This window comes from Aquarana catesbeiana, linkage group LG08, assembly GCF_042186555.1.
Source record: "Aquarana catesbeiana isolate 2022-GZ linkage group LG08, ASM4218655v1, whole genome shotgun sequence".
In the NCBI taxonomy this organism is placed as follows: domain Eukaryota; kingdom Metazoa; phylum Chordata; class Amphibia; order Anura; family Ranidae; genus Aquarana; species Aquarana catesbeiana.
In genome coordinates this window covers 165,381,926-165,403,780 of record NC_133331.1, presented here as the reverse complement: position 1 = coordinate 165,403,780, position 21,855 = coordinate 165,381,926, and the positions used below count along the sequence as shown (strand labels likewise).

General features: G+C 42.0%; 1 protein-coding gene across 7 annotated transcripts in view; it reads right to left on the bottom strand.

The window, feature by feature from the left end:
* The window catches only part of USP54 (ubiquitin specific peptidase 54), a 249,867-nt gene that overhangs the window by 151,616 nt on the left and 76,396 nt on the right, over positions 1-21,855 (bottom strand). For all 7 annotated transcript variants that reach the window (XM_073596688.1, XM_073596689.1, XM_073596684.1 and 4 more), the window contains exon 2: positions 10-1,289. In XM_073596688.1, coding sequence (XP_073452789.1) covers positions 10-159 — 150 coding nt within the window. In that variant the 5' untranslated portion in view covers positions 160-1,289. The remainder of the gene's footprint in view (positions 1-9; positions 1,290-21,855) is intronic.

Here is a 21,855-nt window from a genome sequence, read left to right as displayed (position 1 = left end):
CCTCCTTACCTGAAGTGCACTGTTCAGGAAGCAGCTATTTTGTCCTGGTTCATTAATCAGGCCTTTGCTTGGAGCAATGGAAATGGAATTGCGTGGGGTAAACATCTCATTAACCCCTCCTCGACCCGTAGAGAAGTAACTCCTCTTCCAAGACATCATTGAGAACAGTGCAAGAAAAGAAGTAAATAAATAAAACCACCCACGTTCCAAGTCCCGCTATATCCAAGATCTTCAGCTGGGATAAAAGCCTTAGAACAGGTCAGCAGGAACAAATAAACAGAGGAATGCTACTTTCAACTCCACCCATTGAGAACGAGCCAAGTGTTGCTGATGTAAGAATAGTAATACTTTGAAAGAATTTGGAGAAGAAAGACCTGTCCCAATTAAACTACTTAAAAATTTCCGGGGAGATTCAGCATAAGAAAACAATAAGATACTATAGGATATTTTACAAGTGTTCAGAAAGAGATGCTTCTTATCCAGCTGAGTTTGAAGTACAAGGACAGATGAGTCTTGATTCCTTCCAGCTCTTTTCTCAGGATGAAGACGGCAGGAACAGAGAAACAAGTGAAAAAATAAACCCGCACAGCACCAACACTTCTCACATGACCGGGAGCCCCCCCTGCGGAGCACAAGGGGGAAGAAAAACAGACTTCAGCTAAAGCAGGTTGCAGCACAAAATCATAGGGATCTCCTCTGTTTGTTTTGGATTTTACCAAAACCAGACAGCTTCTTCTAAGGCTTTTAGACACCAATGTTTTCCCAGATGCTTATTCTCGTCTTGTTTCCTTATAAATGTAAAATCCCAGGAAGTAAAAAAGATTAATGGGAGTGAGGTTAAAAAAATTATCCAAAGTGTTGCCTTAATTACTTTGCTGCATTGCTATGTGGTGAGTTGCCAAGGCTGGCCTTGCCTCCCACAGTAAACTGGCACCCGTGGAAATGACAGGGAAATGACAAGGAAGATTGCGGGAGGATTATATAACCTGTGGGCCGTTTTGGGCAGTGACTCTGGATTGTCACGCCTTTATTTTTACTAAACAGAAAGCAGCAGTAGCAATAATTAAAGGGTTTCCTTTATTCCTGCTGCAACAGGCAAATCCCAAACTGTGTTCATTTCACGGAGTTTGAAGGCTGCTCAAGGGTAACATGATCTTGAATGTATTTCATGATTTGAATGTTTCCTGCAGGTACACACATCCCCTCTGAATGTTGGCTGGTGTCAAGGTTTTTCATTAAACAAAATAAAGCTTTGTCCATTGAATGAGCATCCTCATACGGCCAGACACCTAGAAAATAAAAACATGAAAAAAAAAATTCAAGCTTCAAATGCATATTAAAAAAAAAACAAAAACACACGCACACAAATATACATACACAAAGAAATAAACAACCAATTATTTTTCTTACATGAGGGGAGAAAAAGGCACTCAAAAGGTGTCAGCATTGAATCATTTCTCACCTGCTTTATCCTTGTAGCGGTTTTTAATAATTTTTTTTTTTATGTGCAGCCCCCCCCACAAATACTTGAGCCCAATCTGGATCCAGCACTGTGCCTAAGAGCAGAAACACGGCAACACTCCCCCCCCCCCCCCCCCACACACACACACACACACACACACACACACACACACACACACCACCTCCTCCTCCTCCACCTCCTCCTCAATGGGGGTTATTTATTAAAACTGCTAATTATTAAAACTGGAAAGTGCAAAATCTGGTTTAGCTCTTAATAGAAACCAATCAGCTTCAAGGTTTTATTGTCAAAGCTTAACTGAACAAGCTAAAGTTAAATGCAGATTCGTTACCATGCACAGCTGCACCAGATTTTGAGATTTTGAGTGCACCAGTTTTAGTAAACCTCCCCCTATGAAAGCAGTAATGATGGAGCGAGGAGGGGGAGCCACACTGTGTGTGTCAATAGATGCACACAGCATGGCTTGGGCCCACATGAGTGCCCCCATAGCAAACAGCTTGCTATGGGGGCACTCGGAAGGCAGGAGGAGCCAGAAGCACCATGGATTGGAGCTGTTCTGTGCAAAACTATTGCACTGAGTAGGCAAGTATAACATGTTTGTTATTTTAAAAAGAATAAAAAAGGAACCTTTACAATCACTTTAAAGTGTAGATTTTTATATATGGCCCTTTGACCAGGTCTAGAATAGCCTTTTTACAATAGGATATTTCTGTTTTTTATTTACCAAAATCTCTGATATTCCCTAGATTTTAACAATTAAATTTTTATACGGTTTTTTTTTTTTTTATGTCTTGTTTTGCAACACTTTCTTGCCTTATTATACTTTTTTGTGGCTCATGAACATCTTGTTTGTGTCTGAGTTGCTTTTCTTTTCTGTGTGAATGGCAAAGCAGCTCAAAAGAGCAACTTCATGCAACTTTTCAAGCCCTTGTGCACAAGCCCATGCACTGCAAAGCAGGTGGTTTGCTTTAATCCCCCAAAGCACATAAAGGCTTTCATTCCTCCACTGCGTTTAGATGTAAAGAAAGAAAAAAATTATAAAAATACCCAGTAGTTCCAAGTATAGAGGAGCACTGGGCCAGTCACCAAGCACCAGCATGGCCACATGGGCATAGTGCAGAGCTCATGTCCCAAAGGTCAGTGTTTTTGGAAAGAATGGGATTTAAGACAACCTGTTGCTTTTCCCTCCATGGGTAAGGCACGGGTTAACTTTAAAATTAGCAAAAAACGCTATTTACAAATAGTATTCTAGGCAAGTCTTTTTTTTCCCAAACACCACCAAATAAATCACATGTTTCATGGGTAATAACTTAGCAAGGGTGTGAATTTTGTTCTAACAAAGGGCTGCATTTAGAACAGAGGATGATCACCATAAACTGTGTCATTCATAATCTTGTGACTTGGGAGGACACTTTGTGACAAGGTTGTCATTTACCTTGTTCCCAAGATGCTGACTGATGCATTACATATATCTCACCAGTCCATCTTTCATGCACTCAGTATGAGGAAAATGTGTGAGGGAAAAAAACAAACATTCTCATATGTGATTAAACCTTTTATATACAGTATATTACAAATATAAAGCATTATCTACACTTCTACATGCTGATAACATAAAACAAAAGCATTGTAAACTTCACTAGCACCAGACAAAAATGATAACATACAGCATATAAAAGAACTAGGAGCGGGAAAGGAAAGCCCTAAAATTGTTTTATGAAATTGTATTTGCAATCACTTTACCTGCCACAGGTTAAAACAACAGGCAATAAAGTCAACACACCAGAGTTAAGACATAGGGGTTGGTTTACTAAAACTGGAGAGTGCAAAATCTGGTGCAGCTGTGCACAGAAACCAATCAACTTGCAGTTTTTTTTTTGTCAAAGCTTAATTGAACAAGCTGAAGTTAGAAGCTGATTGGTTACCATGCACAGCTGCACCAGATTGCACTCTCCGGTTTTAGTAAATCAACTCCGTAGTTCTCAAGACTCAACAAGAGCAATGATGCAGGGAGGTACTGCCAACTGGCCTCTCCAAGCAGATGGAGAGGTGTAGAGGTCACTTGAGGCTTTTTATTTCAAGTACACATCACGGGCTGCGGTAGAACTAGAAGTGGAACAATTACTGCCATTTTGTTACAATGCCACCACTACAGCCCACGGAAACGTTAACCAAGGTTGGGTCTTAGAGTTAGTTTCTGTGGTATATAAAGAATGTAAGCTGCAGATCAAGGATTTAAAGAGGTTCTGTGCTTTGACTATGCAGCTCTGAAGCAGTTCGTACTTACTTTCCCTTTACTCTCCAGACCATGAGAGCAAAATAGGCAGCTCTGTGTAAATTAAAAAGTTAATCCTTGTTGGAGTTTACATGGGGCTGAAGACGCTCTCTGCACCAAAGTGAGGGCACTGGTGCCTGAGTGGCCAATTGTCAAAGTATTAGTACTGTCATGTTAAAATTAGGGGAGCAATCACTGGCCCACTTGTACCCGGAAAAGCCAGGTATCCTTTTCCCTCCCAGCATCAGAGTGGTGAGGAAATGATTAAGTATAAGCGGCTGCAGGGGCTTGCACTAAAGTAAACAATACCTTGCATTGGCAAATCACAGGTTCACTTTAAAATGTCAGGCACATTGATTAAAGGTCAAATGTGCCAGCAAGAAATTGTGTAGTGCCTATTCTATAGGTTTCCTGATTTGAAAGTAGGGAATAGTCAGCAGTAAATATTTGCCAAATTAAAAATACACTGAAATGTTAACAGATCTGGAATTCCCATTAAAGTATGGCATGTCAAGAAGTGTGGTGCAAAACTATCTTAGAAAAAAATACTGTGTTCAATATATTCACTTTATCACATGGTGAAAAAACAATTTACAATGGCCAGTTAGTGGCAAACCTTTAGCAACTGCTAAATATATATGCCCTTAAAATTGCATAGCTGTACGATGGAAGGACATCCATCTTGACAGAATTGTATAGGCTGCCATTTGTAAACATTTTCAAAAATATTAGCAGTCTGTATTTTCTGACTTCAATAATGTTTTCTTTTCTGAGCCAGAAATATTATGCAGCAGGTGAAGAGAGATGAAGTTCAGAAATCCTGATTCACATAACAATTAGTCAGTGACACATTTGAAACAAAAAGGTAATGGTATAAACAGGAGACACCAGAATTTTCAGGAGGTCAGCAATGACAACCTATACAATTTTTCTCTACTAAGATACAAATTCAACTCACAGGGAAGCTCCTTTCCCTTCCATAGTAACTTTACTCTCTGCAATCTATCGGAGTGGTCATGTACCAAAAAGTAGCATACCGATTTGCTCTTTCACCAATTGGATTTTCTTGCAAATTATGTATACGTGCATTTGTCATGGATTTCTTGTTGCTTACCAAAGTAGCAACAATTATAAACTCGAATGAACAGTCATTTCAGACCGAGTGGTCGCAATAAAAGGTCTGTTACTCATTAATAATAATAAAATGATGCGCTAATTTAAGAAGCTATGCAGCAAAAATGTTTGCTGCATAGCTTCTGGAATTAGCGCATCATTTTATTATTATTTGTGTTAGAGAGTTGAGGTCACTCGCTAATGGTTGCAGCTTTTTCATGTCCATTTTAAGGGTGATTTATTATTCTTTGGCATTTATTGTGTACGTTCATTTTGGTTGGTTGTGAGGTCAATAGCAGCACACAAGTACTTAATTTCTACCTATTCATTAATGTTTAATAAATCCATATGCAATACCATTTGGATAGTATGCCAATTTTTTTTTTTTTAAGTCAGTTATGTCCAACTCTTAAAAAGGTCAACATCAGGGCACATACATCCCTAAACAAAGAAAACAGGGTCTCCTTTGTCAAGGGTCACAGATGGCACAAGCAAAACACTAACCATTGGCTTCTTAAGAACTACTCACACTTGGTGATCCTAAAAATGACATACAAAGACATTTTATTTACTTGCTTATAAAGGGACTACTGCACAGTCATGTTCTCCTCATTAACGGCAGAGAATCCTATTAACCCTGACATAAAAGGAGGCCATATGTGGATAGTAAATAGAGGGCTTTTTGCTTGCAGAGCTTAGTGGAAACCATTTTCTACTAAAAAGACTATCCGATTACGATCCGAAACAAAATTACTGTGACAATAATCAAGAAATTGCAAAAAAAAAAAAAAAAAGAATTACTACTGACCAGTTGGAACATGACGCTACTTGTATATCAAGACATCACTTGTATATCAAGTCAAAATGTATTTTAAAATGTTGCTTGCCTTGCAAAACGCTCTCAAACTAAGGTTTTACTGTACTAAAAAATATATTTCTGATTGTAATTTGGGCTGAATCAAATAACATGTGAAAGTAGAACTATAGGCAATTTTTTTTTTTGATTTTGGATAGAGTAAGAGAGGGTTACAATCCCTGTTAGATGTTTCTTTTCGCTATCTGTGTCCCATTGCAGAGATTTCCCTTCACTTCCTGTACCATAGCCAAACAGGAAGCGAGAGGAAATCCCTGCAAAATAAGGGAATTTCTTGGGGACCCCCAGGTCACCAGAACTAGTGTCCTCATTGGAAGATTTCCTCGCTATTACTTTTCTCGGGACAACCCAAAATTTGGGATTTTCTTTTACTTTCACTTTCAATAATAAATGATAAACAGGCCAAATAGAGAGGGTGAATCTCCCGAATGGAGACATAGACAGCAATAAAAACTGACAGGTGTTCTAATCCTTCTCCACTCTATCCAAAATTGCAAAATAAAAAGTTTTGCCTTTAGTTATACTTTAAGCAACAATAAAATGCAAGAATCAATGTGTGTGTTGCCTGTTTAATTTTGAGCCAATATAACCCCTCAATCTGCAGATTACTCATACCATGTTTTAGACTGGACCTTTAAAGCTAAAGAAAGAAATAGCTCACCAAACAGCATTTGATTTAAAACACCCCTTAGTACACATATAACACTCCCAAATTTGAAAAACTATTTTTCAGTTAAAAGGAGAAGTCCAGCCTGCACTCGTTTGGCTGTACTTCCCCTCTGGGTTACAGGAGTGCAATTAATTTTGCACTCCAGTGACCCTTTTTTAGCAGAGAGCGGTCTAAAGTCTGCTCTCTGTTGACGTCACACAGATCAGTCCAGGCACCGCGTCATCCCGACTTTGGGAGTCTGGATCCCCCAGGTACCTGGACTGACAGCCGTCTCAGCGAGCCGCTGGGACGCCGAGATGGCGGCTCCCCTCCACAGCTTAGCGCTCCAGTGTGCGTGGAGGAGCGTGGGTTTCCTCCGGGTACTCTGGTTTCCTCCCACACTCCAAAGACATGCTGGTAGGTTAATTGGCTTCTGTCCATAATTGGCCCTAGTATAGGAATGTGAGTTGGGGACCTTGGATTGTGGGCTCCTTGAGGGTAGGGACCGATGTGAGTGTGCAATGTATGTGTGGAGTGCTATATAAATTGATGGCGATATATGGGTACCTTAAATAAGGTATCTTAATGAGACACAATGTATAGGGATAGGGACAATTGTAGACACGCTCCCACACTCACTCAGGCTGAACTGGATGGACTGGTGTCTTTATTCAACCTTACTATGCAATTATGTAGGATTGACAGGCAGCAGCTCTCTGCTTGGGGAGCCGAGAGAAATGAGCCATCGGCGGTGTTTAATCGCTCAGTTCTTAGTGCAGAGATGCCGGGGGCCAGATGCAGTATGGGACCAATGCTGCATTCACCTAGGTAAGTATAATGGGGGGGGGGGGATGGATTCCCATACTTCTCCTTTACATGTTGCAAATACTAAATCTATATTTATACTGTGTTACAGTATAGCAGCCAAAAGCCATTACCAGGCCTGCAGTGAAAATGTCTACTAAGCATTATAAAGCTGACCATACATGGATCAAAATTCAGCCAGTTCAGCAGCACCTAGCCAAGTTATGATCCATGTAGGGCCACTGCGATTGAACAGAAGTTGATCACCGATCGACTTCTGTTCAACTGCCCTGTTGGAAACATTCTCCTTGATCAGCACTGCAGGATATAGCCTGCAGCATGATCAGTGTATTCTGACAGTAGGGACGTCTTCAAGTTGTCAAAATACAATAGCTCAACTGAAGGATTCCCCCATCTACCTCAAATGTGTGGGTGGGGGAATCGCTGGTCGAATGACAAAAAAAAAAAAAAACAGACTAATGCATTGTCAAGATTAAGGCTTCATGTACACTAGCCTACAACAGCTTTTTTTGCCAAAGCTCCTAAACTCAACTCCATAAAAGCCCATGAGGTCGATTTACTAAAGGCAAATCAACTTTGTACTACAAGTGCACTTAGGAGGTACAGTCGCTGTAGATCTGAGGGGAAGATCTGAAATGAGGGGAAGCTCTGCTGATTTTATCATCCAATCATGTACAAGCAAAAATGCTGTTTTTTATTTTCCCCCTCGGATCTACAGCGACTGCACTTCCAAGTACACTTGTAGTGCAAAGTGGATTTGTCTTTAGTAAATAAACCCATGTGTCAATAAGCACATAGGCTTTTAGCAGAATTTAGGAGCCACTGTGTTTAGGTGAGCTACAACCTTCCTCTCCTGAACGTGGAAGAATCGCGTTCAGGATAGGAACGTTTTGACCACCTTCCACGGGAAACCGCAAAACCTGGCAAAATGGTGCCACGATTGACGTTTTGCATTTTCCCGCGGCCGCAGTAAATGTAGGCCAGTGTGCATGAAGCCTAAAGGAGGAGAGTAACCTCATGGTATGGTGACGTTCACAGCGCAGAAGAGAGGAGGGGATCATGTAAGGTGCAGTGCATTTTGAATGGCTCTATATCTGAAAGTAAAGAATTCTGATCTCACTTCTATTTCCAATGACAATTATGCTAGTGGTATGTCATCTCTAACCAGGCTCTCAAAAGAATACCACTTAATGGATATTACAAGGAAAACGCCCTGAACTAAAAGGCAGCAGGTGTCAGACCCCAAACACAAAGAGGGTCTGTGTCTTCATGCAGAGCTTCGTGGAGCATGGTACACACTGCAGAACTGGCAAAGTGTGCTATACAAGCAGAATGTTCTCATCTAAAAGCTATGATGTCAGAGTGTTATGTTTCTAGGTAGAAATCCCAGTTGTAGCATAATACGGCAACAATTTAGCATGACACAACCTTGTGTTAAGCAAGCCAACAGGTGGTTTCTAAGATCTAAAAGGTCTTTTAGATAAAACTGGGTGTAGGTTAGCATTTAACTTGTCTACTGTAGTTATTGCTTCTCATCACTTATTTGTCAGTCTTCAGGAAGAGATTAGGTATTTATTATCACATAAAAAGAAAAGAGAAACTAAAAATATAGTATCTTAGGTAAACTGGAAAACCTTTGCTGGTGACCTAAATTAGCTAAACAATTAAATGTGGTTATTTTAACTTTAGATCATTTTCAAATCAAAGATGTTCAATTCCTAAATATAACATTGGTGCTCCATTGTTATTAATAAAACAAGCATTTATTTGTTGAAAGACACTATAATCTCATTAATCTTTATTCTCCTCCCCACCCAATCCAGTTGACTACTATTAAAACAAGGATCTTGTTAGGTTTCTTTAGAAAAAAAAAAGTTAAACTCGCCTAGGTGGATGAAGCATCGATCTGATGCTGAATCTGTCCCCCACTGCTTCTGCACTGGGAACTGAGCCATCAAACACCGCTAAATGCTCAGTTCTCCCCTCTGCTCTGAGCAGAGAGCCATGACTGCCAGTCCACTCTGCCCCTCCAGCGCTCACTGGAGTGCTGGGCTGGGGAGGGGTGGGAGTAGCTGGCTCAGGCTCCCAGCGGAGCAGCTGAAAGGCTGAGCAAGCTGCCGGTCCAGGCACCTGGGTGGATCCTGACTGCCTGAGTGAAGTCAGGATCTTTCCCCAGCCTGGAATTCAGCCGACAGCAGGCAGGGGTTCAATGTGACCTGAGTCACTCTGGGGTAAAAAGGTTGATTGAGGGTAATCTAAGATCTTTAGCTAAACGAATATCCTCGTTTTTTGTGCTTTCCTATCACCAGAATGCACAGTGGCCGTTCCCCCACCCACCCACTACCTGACACTCTGCTGGATGAGATCTAGTAACCCAGTAACTCTAGTATAAAACTGTTACCAAAGCGTCTATTTCTGTACCACTTGCCCAACTAGTGGGTGACTGAAGGGTTAAATTCTGACATGTTTGAGGTAAGCCCAGGGAGGTTGCAGGGACTGATGTTAACTTCAACCTGCTTGCAGCTTGAGGATAACTAAAATGGAAAGGGAAGAAAGAATGCTGTGGTTTGGAGTTCAATTAGACCAGTGGTTCTCAACCTGGGGGTCGGGACCCCCCCGGGGGTCGAATGACGATTTGCCAGGGGTCACCGAATCCTAGGCTGTTCATGAATCTCGCACCGCTCTCCCAGCCTTTTCGTGGCCGCCCAGCAGGGCTTTCCCTGGAGCCTGTGGTTGCCCAGCTGAGCAGCTCCTGGAGCCTGCAGCCGCCCACTCAGCCTTTTCGCAGCCGCCCATTCAGTTCACAGCATGGATGGGGGGCAGAGACTAGAGGTCAGCTCACTGGTGAGGAATGTGAAGTGGGAGGGGCTGGAGGAGACCCTATATCCTGATTTCGGCAGAGGTGTTACTGCTGCGAGTAGCCTCAAAGTTGGAGATACAGTGAAGCCGGAGACATGGTGAGTAACACTGCCTGTGATTATAGTTGCCATTAAAAGTCCCCACTACAGTTTTCAGATCAGCAGATGACCTTGATCAAGAGTACCTAACATAGGCGTGCACAGGGGGTGTGCGGGGTGTGCCTGGGCACACCCTAATCACCTCGTATGGCACAGATTTCCCCTGCTGATAGTTCACCAAAGCCCCTAAACAGGGCTCCTAAAAAGAATTGTAAAAAAAAAAAAATAAATAAATAAAAATAAAAGCCTACTGACACCATCCACTGCCCTACTGAAACCAACCTCTGCCCTACTGACAAGTCCCCTGCTCTACTAACACTGTCCATGTTTTATTACATTTGAGGTGCACACCCTAATGCAATAGGCTGTGCACACCTATGGCACCTAAGTTGGCTGATCAGAACTCCCTCCACCCAGCACTGCCACTGATCCCACCCCCCACCAGCACTGCCACCTATCCAATCCCCCCCCCAAAAAAAAGGAGCAAGAGAAGAAAAAAAAAGAATATATGGAAGAGAGAGAAAAAGAGGGGAAGGAACAAAGAAAAAAGGTAGAGATATAATTAGAGAAAGAACAATAAAGAGGGATAGAGCGAGAAATGGGGGGGGGGGAAATTAGGCTAGAGAGATATAAAGAAGGGAGAAGAGAGAGTGGTACATCCAAAAACGTACCAGAAGGGGTTTTACTACTGGTGGAAGGGACTCATGGAGCACTAAATGTCCGTGGGTTAGGGGCACAAATTACTTGTCTTGCCTTAGGTGCTGACAACCCACCCTACGAAAATAATTTTACTGTTAGGGGTTCCTACAACTTGAGAAATTTTATCAAGGGGTCACGGCACTAGAAAGGTTAAGAAACACTGTATTAGACACATCTATATATCACAGAGTAATAATGATGTAATACACTCTCTGGATTTAAGACTGAACTCTGGTCAAATCAAATATTGTCTATATCAGGGCTTGACAAAATTGCTTGGAATCTAGGAGCCAGCTAAAAAAAAGTTAGGAGCCAGGGTTTTTTTTTTAAACGACCGACAAAGCTTTATTTTCAATATAAAAATTAACCAATCTTAAATTTACACAGAAAGATGACAAAGGAATGTGACTGCTTTTATTTCCCGCCATGCAGGGACACAAGACCGCCATATCCCTGCTAAGGGTGCGATCAGATCCGCCTAAAAAACTGACAGGCGAACCTGATCAGACAGCCCGTGTGAAAGGGGCCAAGCAGGGAGATGACAAATAAATTCATTTTAATTAACCGCTTCCTTCCCGCAGGACGACTATATACGTCCTCTCTTTGAAGAGAAATACCGTTGTTATGGTAGCAGCTAGCCCTGGTATCCTCTTCAAGAGCCAGCGGTTCTCTTTCAGATAAAAGTGGTCTCTGCAGTGAATTCACTGCGAGATCACTTTTATCGGCGGCGGGAGAGGGCCCCCCCTACTGCTACACTCCGGTGCCCTTCACCGCTTACCGTGGCCGTAACAGTGGAGGCGATCCAGACCTGTCCCTGGCCTGACATGGAGACGAGTGAGGGGAAAATGGCCCCCCGCCCGTTTCCAAGTCATTGCAGGGCGGAAGCGAGGTCAAATTGTCACTTCCCCCCATAGCTCTTGAAGAGACATTTTATTTTTTATTTTTTTTCAAATGACAAATTTTTTTTTTTTCTAATGCATTTTAGTGTAAATATGAGATGTGAGGTCTTTTTGACCCCAGATCTCATATTTAAGAGGTCCTGTCATACTTTTTTCTATTACAAGGGATTTTTACATTCCTTGTAATAGGAATAAAAGTGACTTTTTTTTTTAAAAAAAAGAACAGTGAAAAAATAAAAAATAAAAGTTAAAATAAATAAGAAAAAAAAAGAATAATTTTAACCCCCCCCCGTCCCGTCGAGCTCACGCGCAGAAGCGAACGCATACGTGAGTAGCGCCCACATATGGAAGCGGTGTTCAAACCACATGATCGGTAGAGCGAGAGCAATAATTCTAGCCCTAGACCTCCTCTGTAACAAAAAACATGCAACCTGTAGAATTTTTTTTAAACGCCGCCTATGGAGATTTTAAAGGGTAAAAGTTTGTCCACATTCCACAAGCGGACGAAATGTTGAAGCGTGACATGTTGGGTATCAATTTACTCGGCGTAATATTAACTTTTTACAATATCAAAAAAATTGGGCTAACTTTACTGTTGTCTTATTTAATTAAAAAAAAAGTATTTTTTCCCAAAAAAGTGCGCTTGTAAGTCCGCTGTGCAAATACGGTGTGACAGAAAGTATTGCAACGACTGACATTTTATTCTCTAGGGTGTTAGAATAAAAAATATATATAATGTTTGGGGGTTCTAAGTAAAAGGAAGGAGATGGGCGGGCAGTGAAAACAGGCAGGGGAAGCTCCATTAGCATTGGTGGTTGTCTTGTCATACCAACGGCCACCACAAGAGGGCGCCCGATTCCAGAAGGAACCATAGGACTGCAGAAGGCCGCAAGGCCGCGGCCTCAATTACCGGCACGGCCCAACGCGATCGCGCCGGGAGGGGGGCGGGTGTCACACGGGGACAGGATACCCCAGCTGTGTTGCGCCAGGTTTGCTAATTCTAGTCGCAAATGCGACCTGGTGCCCGGGGTTTGTCGAGCCCTGGTCTATATACATTGGGTATGTGTATTGTCCCTTGAATCTTGGTGTGCTTTGTGTATTTCCTCACATCTGTACAGTAATCCAGTGTGAAACTTTGCATTTGTTCAGGAGCTAAATAAAGACCGGTCACTGCTGCTTTCTCTCCTTGTGAAAAGTGGTCTCGTCTCCACCCCTTCCTGTAGTTTTCTGTAGACAGCCTGTAGTGTGTGGAGCATGCTGGGCCACTTCCACAGCTCAGCTCTCTGCACAGGCAATGTGTACTTTAACCACTTAAGGACCAAGCCTCTTTCTGAGATTTGTTGTTTACAAGTTAAAAACATTTTTTTTGCTAGAAAATTACTTAGAACCCCCAAACATTATACATTTTTTTTCTACCACCCCAGAGAATAAAATGGCGGTCGTTGCAATACTTTCTGTCACACTGTATTTGCGCAGCGGTCTTACAAGCGCATTTTTTTTGGAAAAAATAAAGTTTTTGAATTAAAAAATAAGACAACAGTAAAGTTAGCCCAATTTTTTGTGATGTATTGGATTGTGAAAGATAATGTTACGCCGAGTAAATTGATACCCAACATGTCACACTTCAAAATTACGCCCGCTCATGGAATGGCGACAAACTTTTACCCTTAAAAATCTCCATAGTTTAAAAAATTCTACAGGTTGCATGTTTTGAGTTACAGAGGAGATCTAAGGCTAAAATTATTGCTCTCACTCTAACAATTGCGGCAATACCTCACATGTGTGGTTTGAACACTAATTTAATATGCAGGCGCTACTCACGTATGCGTTCGCTTCTGCACGCAAGCTTGTCGGGACGGGGCGCGTTCAAAATTTTTATTTTTATTTTTTTATTTTACCTTTTGTTTTTACACCGTTTTTTTTTTTTAATTGTCACTTTTATTCCTATTACAAGGAATGAAAGCATCCCTTGTAATAGAAAAAAGTATGACAGGACCTCTTAAATATGAGATCTGGGGTCAAAAAGACCTCAGATCTCATATTTACACTAAAATGCAATAAAAAAAAAAAAAAACAAAAAAAAAAGTAATTTAAAAAAACATTTTTAAAAAATGGCCCTTTAAGAGCTGTCAAAACATCACTTCCGCCCAGCAATGGTATGGAGACGGGTGGGGGCCATCTTCCCCTCACTCATCTTCATACCCGACAGGAGACAAGATGCGATCGCCTCCGCTGCTGCCGACGGCTCCGGTAAGCAGCGGAGGACACCAGATCGTGGCGGGAAGGGGGGGGCACTCTCCCACCGCCGATAAAAGTGATCTTGTGGCAAATTTTCCCGCAGAGACCACTTTTTATCTTGTAGCGGACCTCCCGCTGAAGAAGAGGCCACCAGGGTTATGGCAGCTAGCTGCTGCCATAACAACGATAACCTCCTTCTAACAGCCGACATAAAACTGTGCGCCGTAAGTGGTTAAGGTGATAACTGTGTTTGTAAAGTCATTTGCTGCACACAAAGTAGATTAGGGCCGAAACAACTAATCGATTAATCGGCCTGCATACAAAATGCATTATTTGTTTACATATCAGGAAATATAGTGCAGCACACATACAACTCAGTAAAGCATCTATACATGTCAGTAAGTGCCTGAGAATTTGTGAATGTGTGAGAAGCAATGCCCCATGACATGTAGTCCTGGGCAGGAAGTGAGTGGTTCTAAAGGCAGGAGTTTTTTTTTACCTTGCTATAGGGGCACGCTATACTATACTATACTTTGCAGCTTGCTATTGGGGCACTCTGAAGGCAGGAGGAGCCAGAAGTGCCGGTGAGGGACCCTAGAAGGGGAGAATCAGGGCTGCTCTGTGCAAAACCATTACATAGAGCAGGTAATAACATGTTTGTTGTTTAAAAAAAAAAAAAAATCACTTTAAAGACTGTGTGCAATGAAGATCAGCACCTTAACCCAGGGAAGGTGAAGGCTGAGGTAATATAAGGTATTACAATTACATTTAAAGTAAACTTTTACCAGTATTGTGCATTATATTTAAAATGATTATATCCATGAAAATACAAAGTCTCAGCTTTTAGTACTACTTTAATATAAAAGATTTCTATCTCCCTTCCACCCTTCATATAGCTTCATGTCTGACTCCTAGGTAAAATGCCCATATATCCTACTTCTGGGTGTATTTATTATTATATGATATAAATGTAGTACCCTCTACCTAAAGGTAGGTGCTAGAATAGTATTTTCTTTAACTCAGGGCCTAAGTGCAGGTAAATTTAGCCAGGTCTGTGCTTTAGGCTGGGCCTGGATGTTTTGATTGTTGGACTGGGAGTGTTTGGTGTAGTGGGGGGTGTGGCCACCTGTGCTCTGACTCAGAGATGCCTCCCCTATTTCCGGAAGGATAATTCTGGAAGAGAGGTTGGACTTGAGATCTGAGTGTCAGGCAGCTCATGTGAGGAGCTCTGACCAATTATCTTTTGGTATTGGCAGGCGTCCCATATAAGCTGGGGTCACATGCTGCCAGGGAGGAGTCTGGAAAGTAGGAACAGATAATGGAGTACTGAGTGCTGTTCCGGGCGTCCCCACGTGGGGATGCGCCATGCGCGGAGGAGGGAGTTCAAGATAAAGATCTTCATCCTTAAAGAAGTTTTAAGCTGCTGTGACCAGGAAACACAGGACTTGCATGCTGCAGGAGATCTAGAAGGAAGAAGCAGCAGTCAAGCTGAGGAGAGTAGAGCAGTGTTCTGTGACCGGAGACACAGAACTACCATCCTCCTAGAGAAAGGTCAGTGCAGAATGCTGTGGCCGGGGAACACAGTGTTGCTAGCCCTGGGCTGGCTGAAAGCAGTGGTATTGAGTCATCTCCGGCCTAGTTAGAACAATGTTAGTGCCTTCCAAAGACTGCGTGGCTGTCTGATTCTCTGGGCCATCGGGGAGAAGCAGTGTGTGCTTCTGGCTCTTTGATTCGCATGGACAATCCCATCATGGTCTACAATGAGGAATTATTCAGAGTGATTCTTCATTGTTCAAATGGAAGTGAAGAAATAGAATATCAGAAGGTTTTGCAGTAAGGATTTGTACAAGGAAAGTAGAAGTAATAGTCTGCAGAAGAGTTATTCAAATGAAAGAGACTGAGGTGCAAGCAGTGTATCCAGTTTTTTTTTTTTTGCAAGGCCATGGCCACTGAATAACTGCATACAATGTGCAATGTGTTAAATACTATGGGCATCTCATGTCACCTCTTTCCCAAGTTCAAGTTATCCCACAATAAATATGACAAAACCATGAAACTGACTGTTCTTTGAGTTAATGGATCGTGAGGAGGATGGCAGCGGGGTGATTGGCGGATTGCCAAGAAACCAAATCAGCAGCCCTTACGGAGGTACTGCTACACAAGTAATATATATTATTACTGTCACTGTTTCACAGTATAAATAAGCCCCTTACAGTAGCGATTATCTGCTCTTTTTGTACTATAAAGGGCTAATTTTATTTTTTAACCCCGTGATGACAGGTGATACAAAAAATGCTGCTGCTACTAAACGTCTTAGGACTGCTTTACACCTATGCATTTTTTGTTGCTTTTTGCAGAAACACACTAAAGTTCATTTATCATGGTTTCCTATGGGACACATTCACATCTATGCTTTTTTCAGGCGTTGCGTATTTGGAAAGGGTCAAGGACTTTTTTCTATGCAAAACAATGCTTTTTAGGTTCAATAGACTTTAATGGAGAAGCTGCAGAAAAGCACGCAGTGCGTTTTTGCCACCATTTGCGTTTAATCTGCCCAACAACAAATTGGCCAAAAAAAAACCATAAAAAATGCAAATCGCAGCAAAATCACGTGTACAACTACGCACAGCAAAAAGCACAGCAGATCAAAAGCAAACTTCATAGGTGTGAACCGAGCCTTATGCTGGCCATACACTTATCGGTTTTCAGACAGGAATATTCATACGAAAAATCTTTGTACATTCAATGAATGAAAGAATGTCGTTCGAAAATTCAGTTTTAGACCCCTTTCATACTGGAGGCGTTTTCAGGCCCTTTAGCGCTAAAAGTAGCACCTATAAAGAGCCTGAAAAAAGCCTCAGCTGCAGTTCCAGTGTGAAAGCCCCAGTGCTTTCACACTGGGGCGCTGCGCTGGCAGGACGTCAAAAAAAGTCCTGCAAGCAGCTTCTGTGCAGCGCTGTAGGAGTGGTGAATACACCGCTCCTAAAGCACCCCTGCCCATTCAAATCAATGGGCAGCGGCACTGCTTTGCGGGTGGTTTTAATCCTTATTCGGCCGCTAGCGGCCAAAAAGCGCTGCAAAAACGACAGTAAAGCGCTGCTAGAAATAACGGCAATTTACCGCCAACGCCCGGGCGCTGGCAGTGTGAAAGTGCCCTTAAAATGAATGTAATTTCTGAACGAAAACCACATACACTGTCTGAAAATTCCTTTGACCAAGAAGTTTTCTATTCTGCTCCTTCGCATTTTCCCACCACTGTGGTCGAAAACGAATATCTATTTGACCCCACTTACGATTAGAAGATCAAACGAATGTTCTTAATATAAAACATTTTTTGAAGCAAGACATTGTTTTCGTATGACCAGCATAAGCGACAGCAGGCGCAGGTAGCTTTTATCACTTGCCTATGACAAGGGAGTCTGTCATACATAATATATTACAGTTCTCTCTGAAAATCCGTAAAACAGTCTTTCATTTTTTTTTTCTTTTATATAAAAAATTTGATCTCCGAGTCTGATGATATTCACCAGATTCAACCTCTAATAGTATATACACAGTATATCTCTTCTGTCTGTTATTCTGAGAGTGGATTAGAGATTTTGCTCCCTAACCATATAGCTGGTTATTTATATTTACCACTGCATAGAAATATTTAAGAATAAATAGCCTCTTTTTTAAACTTTACATATTAACTAAATTATACACCACACTATTTTTAAAGGTTATTATCCGATTAATCAAAACAATAAATCGGCCAACGAATCGATTATGAAAATAATCGCTAGTTGCAGCCCTAAAGTAGATCTATATCCTTCGTGGATTTTAATGAATATATTTAAAGTGGAGTTCCATCCAAAAATGGAAGTTCCGCTTTAAGTGAAGGTGACCCCCTGTCATGTCACATTTGGCATTTCATTTTTCTTGGGGGGGGGAGCGGATACCCTCTTTTTAGGGGGATCCAGCTCCCACTTCCCCCCGGGGCACCGTGGCGCCAGAAGCAAGTTCACCTCTCCCCCCTCCCAGCAATCATCTGGGACACGTCACAGTCCCAGATGATTGCCCGGCCAGTCACAGTGCGCAATGCCGGCGCTGCAGAGAGAAAGGGGAGAAAAGCAAGGCTTTGTTGGTCGCATCGCTGGAGTGAGTGTCCGCAGGTGAGTGTCGATTAATAAAAGTCAGCAGCTACACTTTTTGTAGCTGCTCACTTTTATATATGGTGGAACTATGCTTTAACTGGAAGGTTTTGTGCCTGGAGTTTAGCCATAGATCATATGGCTACAAGGTGTCAAAAGCTGGCTTTTACCCCCTTCCTGACCAGAACACTTTTTGCGATTTTGCACTGCGTCGATTTAACTGACAATTGCGCGGTCGTGCAACGTTGCACCTAAACAAAGTTGACGTTCTTTTTTCCCCACAAATAGAGCTTTCTTTCGGTGGTATTTGATCACCTCTGCCGTTTTTATTTTTTGCGCTACGAACAAAAAAAAGAGAGTCAATTTTGAAAAAAAAAGCAATATTTTTTTATTTTTTGCTATAATAAATACCCCCCAAAAAATATATAGAAAAACTAATTTTTTCTATATTTTTTTTTTTTGGTAAAAAAAAAAAAACAAACAAAAAAAAAAAAAAACGCAATAAGCGTATATTGATTGGTTTGCGCAAAAGTTATAGCGTCTACAAAATAGGGGATGGTTTTATGGCATTATTATTTATTTTTTTTTAAATTAGTAATGGCGGCGATCTGCGATTTTTATCGTGACTGCGACATTCTGGCGGACACATCGGACACGTTTGATACTATTTTGGGACAAATGCACTGATTACTGTGTAAATAACACTGGCTAACACTGGCAGGGAAGGGGTTAAACACTGGTGGCAGATCAAGGGGTTAAGTGTGTCCTAGAGAGTGATTCTAACTGTGGGAGGGTGGTGGGCTACTACTCACATGACAGAGATCACTGCTCCTGATGACAGGAAGCAGTGATCTCTGTCATGTCACTAGGCAGAACGGGGAAATACCTTGTTTACAAAGGCATCCCCCCGTTCTTCCGCTCCATGACACGATCGCGGGCACCCGGCGGACATAGAGTCCGCAGGTCCCGCGTTCACGAAGCACGCGGCGGGCGCTCGCGCCCACAATGCCACATCTTAAAGGGGACGTACCAGCCGTGCCATTGTGCTGTCATATATCGTTGTGTGCTGGTCGGCATGTGGTTAAACGAGAGATATGGTATTTGTTTTTACTATTCTCCTGATCAAGCAGCCTTACATTGATGAAGGCAAATAAAAACTTTAGACGTAAGATAGACAGGCAATTTTTTTTAGGCTATAGGATTAATCCTCGGGGGTAGTATTTGGTTACTACACAGATGAACAAATGGCTGGTGTAACCAATGCATATAGCATATAGTATGATCAACTGCATATAATTGCACAGTTGTGTGCAATTAATTTCAACCATATGCTGGCTGTGTTCCCCCCTATAATACAGGGAGTTCTTTTGGCAGGTTTTAGCGAGCCATTTAAATAGCCTGAAGCTACTAAAACTTGACTACTTGGCTTTAGACATAACTTTTTTTAATGAAGCTCAAAAACGCTAAGGCAAGACTTGAAACCAGCAGGGGGGGGGATGTTCAAGTGTAATGTTGGAAAGCATTATTTTACTGAAAAAGTTGTCAACCAATTGAAATAAACACAGGTCTATCCTCAGACACATTATTAATGTGGAATGTACGTTCATTGCTAACGAACATTATGGCTTCTCAGGAGGAATAGTCAGCACTAGAGAAAAAGAGAATATATTTGCAGCTAGCAAATTAGGTAAGGCGGTCTCCCATCCAAGTACTGACCAGGCCTAACCCTGCTTAACCGCTTAAGGACCAGCCGCCATCATTATACTGCAGCAGGTTGGTTCTCCTGGGCGAATTGCCGTAGGTGCCGCTTTAAGAGCGATAAGGGCCAATGCGCTTGGCCGTGATGTCCGCAGGCCGCCTGCGATCGCTCCACAGAGCCAAAACGGGGATCTGTCAGTGTAAAATGACAGATCCCCGTTCTGACAGGGGAGGAGAGACAGATGTGTTGCTGCTGATGATTAGGAACAGCAATCTGTCTCCTCCTCCAATCAGTCCCATCTCCCCACAGTTAGAAACACCTCCCAGGGAACACATTTAACCCCTTGATGGCCCCCTAGTGTTAACCCTTTCCCTGTCAGTGACATTTACACAGTAATCAGTGCATTTTTATAGCACTGATCGCTGTATAAATGTCAATGGTCCCAGAAATGTATCAAAAGTGTCTGATCTGCCTGCTGCAATGTCGCAGTCCCACTAAGAATCGCAGATCGCCGCCATTACTAGTAAAAAAAATAAATTTAAAAAATGCCATAAATCTATCCCTTATTTTGTAGACGCTCAAACTTTTGCGCAAACCAAAAAATATACGCTTATTGCGATTTTTTTAACAAAAAGATGTAGAAGAATACATATTGGCCTAAACTGATGAAGAAATGTATGTGTTTTTTAATTTTTGTGATATTTATTATAGCAAAAACTAAAAAAAAATATATTTTTTTTTAATTGGTCGCTTTTTTTTTTTTTTTTTTTTTGTTTATAGCGCAAAAATAAAAAAGGATTTTTAAAACAGCTTACCTGTAAAATCCTATTCTTGGAGTACATCACGGGACACAGAGCACCATAGTAATGACTATCTGGGTTATATGCTACCTTTGGGTGATTGGACACTGGCAACCAATAGTAAGAAGGTTCCTTCCATATAACCCCTCCCATACAGGAAGTACCTTTAATATTGTAGCAAGCAATGAAGATCCCAGAAAAGAAGGGAGGGACCTCTGTGTCCCGTGATGTACTCCAAGAAAAGGATTTTACAGGTAAGCCGTTTTAAAAATCCATTTTTCTTTATCATACATCACGGAACACAGAGCACCATAGTAATGACTATCTGGGATGTCCTAAAGCAATGCATTTGAGGGGAGGGAACACAGTATTCCAAGTTCCCCTTCAGACCCAGGATGTATAAGGCCGCTTGCAGCACGCTGTGGCCAAAAACAGTCTCCCTTTGAGATCTAACGTCCAGCTGGTAAAACCTGGTGAACATATGAACTGAAGACCAAGTTGCCGCTTTGCAAACCTGAGCCATAGACACCTGTTGGCGCACTGCCCATGATGTACTAACTCCTCTAGTAGAGAGAGCTTTGAAATACCAAGGTGGAACCCTGCGTTTCAACTCATAAGCTTGGATAATGAGCTGGCGAATCCACCTAGAGATAAACTAGTTGCTGCCTGTCCCCTCTTGGGACCCTCTGGCAGGACAAAAAGGGAGTCAGTCTTCTGAACGGGAGCTGACATGTTTAAGTAAACCTTGACCGCTCTCACCACATCCAGTGAGTGAAGTGACTTTTCCTCTTTAGTCTTAGGATTGGGAAAAAAGGAAGGTAAAATGATATCCTTATTCAAATGAAAATTGGAAACCACCTTAGGTAAAAAATCTGGGACGGGGGCGCATCACCACCTTGTCCTGATGTAAAAATAGAAACGGTTCCTTACATGAAAGGGCGGCCAACTCAGACACGCTTCTAGTCGAAGTTATGGCTACCAGAAAAAAATATTTTCTGGTCAACAGGATTAAAGGGATATGCTAATTGGTTCAAAGGGTTGAACCTGTAGGGCTGATAACACCAAGTTCAAGTCCCAAGGGCTTAAGGGAGGCTTAACCGGCGGTTTTAAGTGCAGTACCCCCTTCACAAAGGTTCGCACTAAGGAATGAGAAGCAATTGGCCTCTGAAAAAAAACTTATAAGGCCGAAATTTGCCCTTTAATGGTCTCTAAAG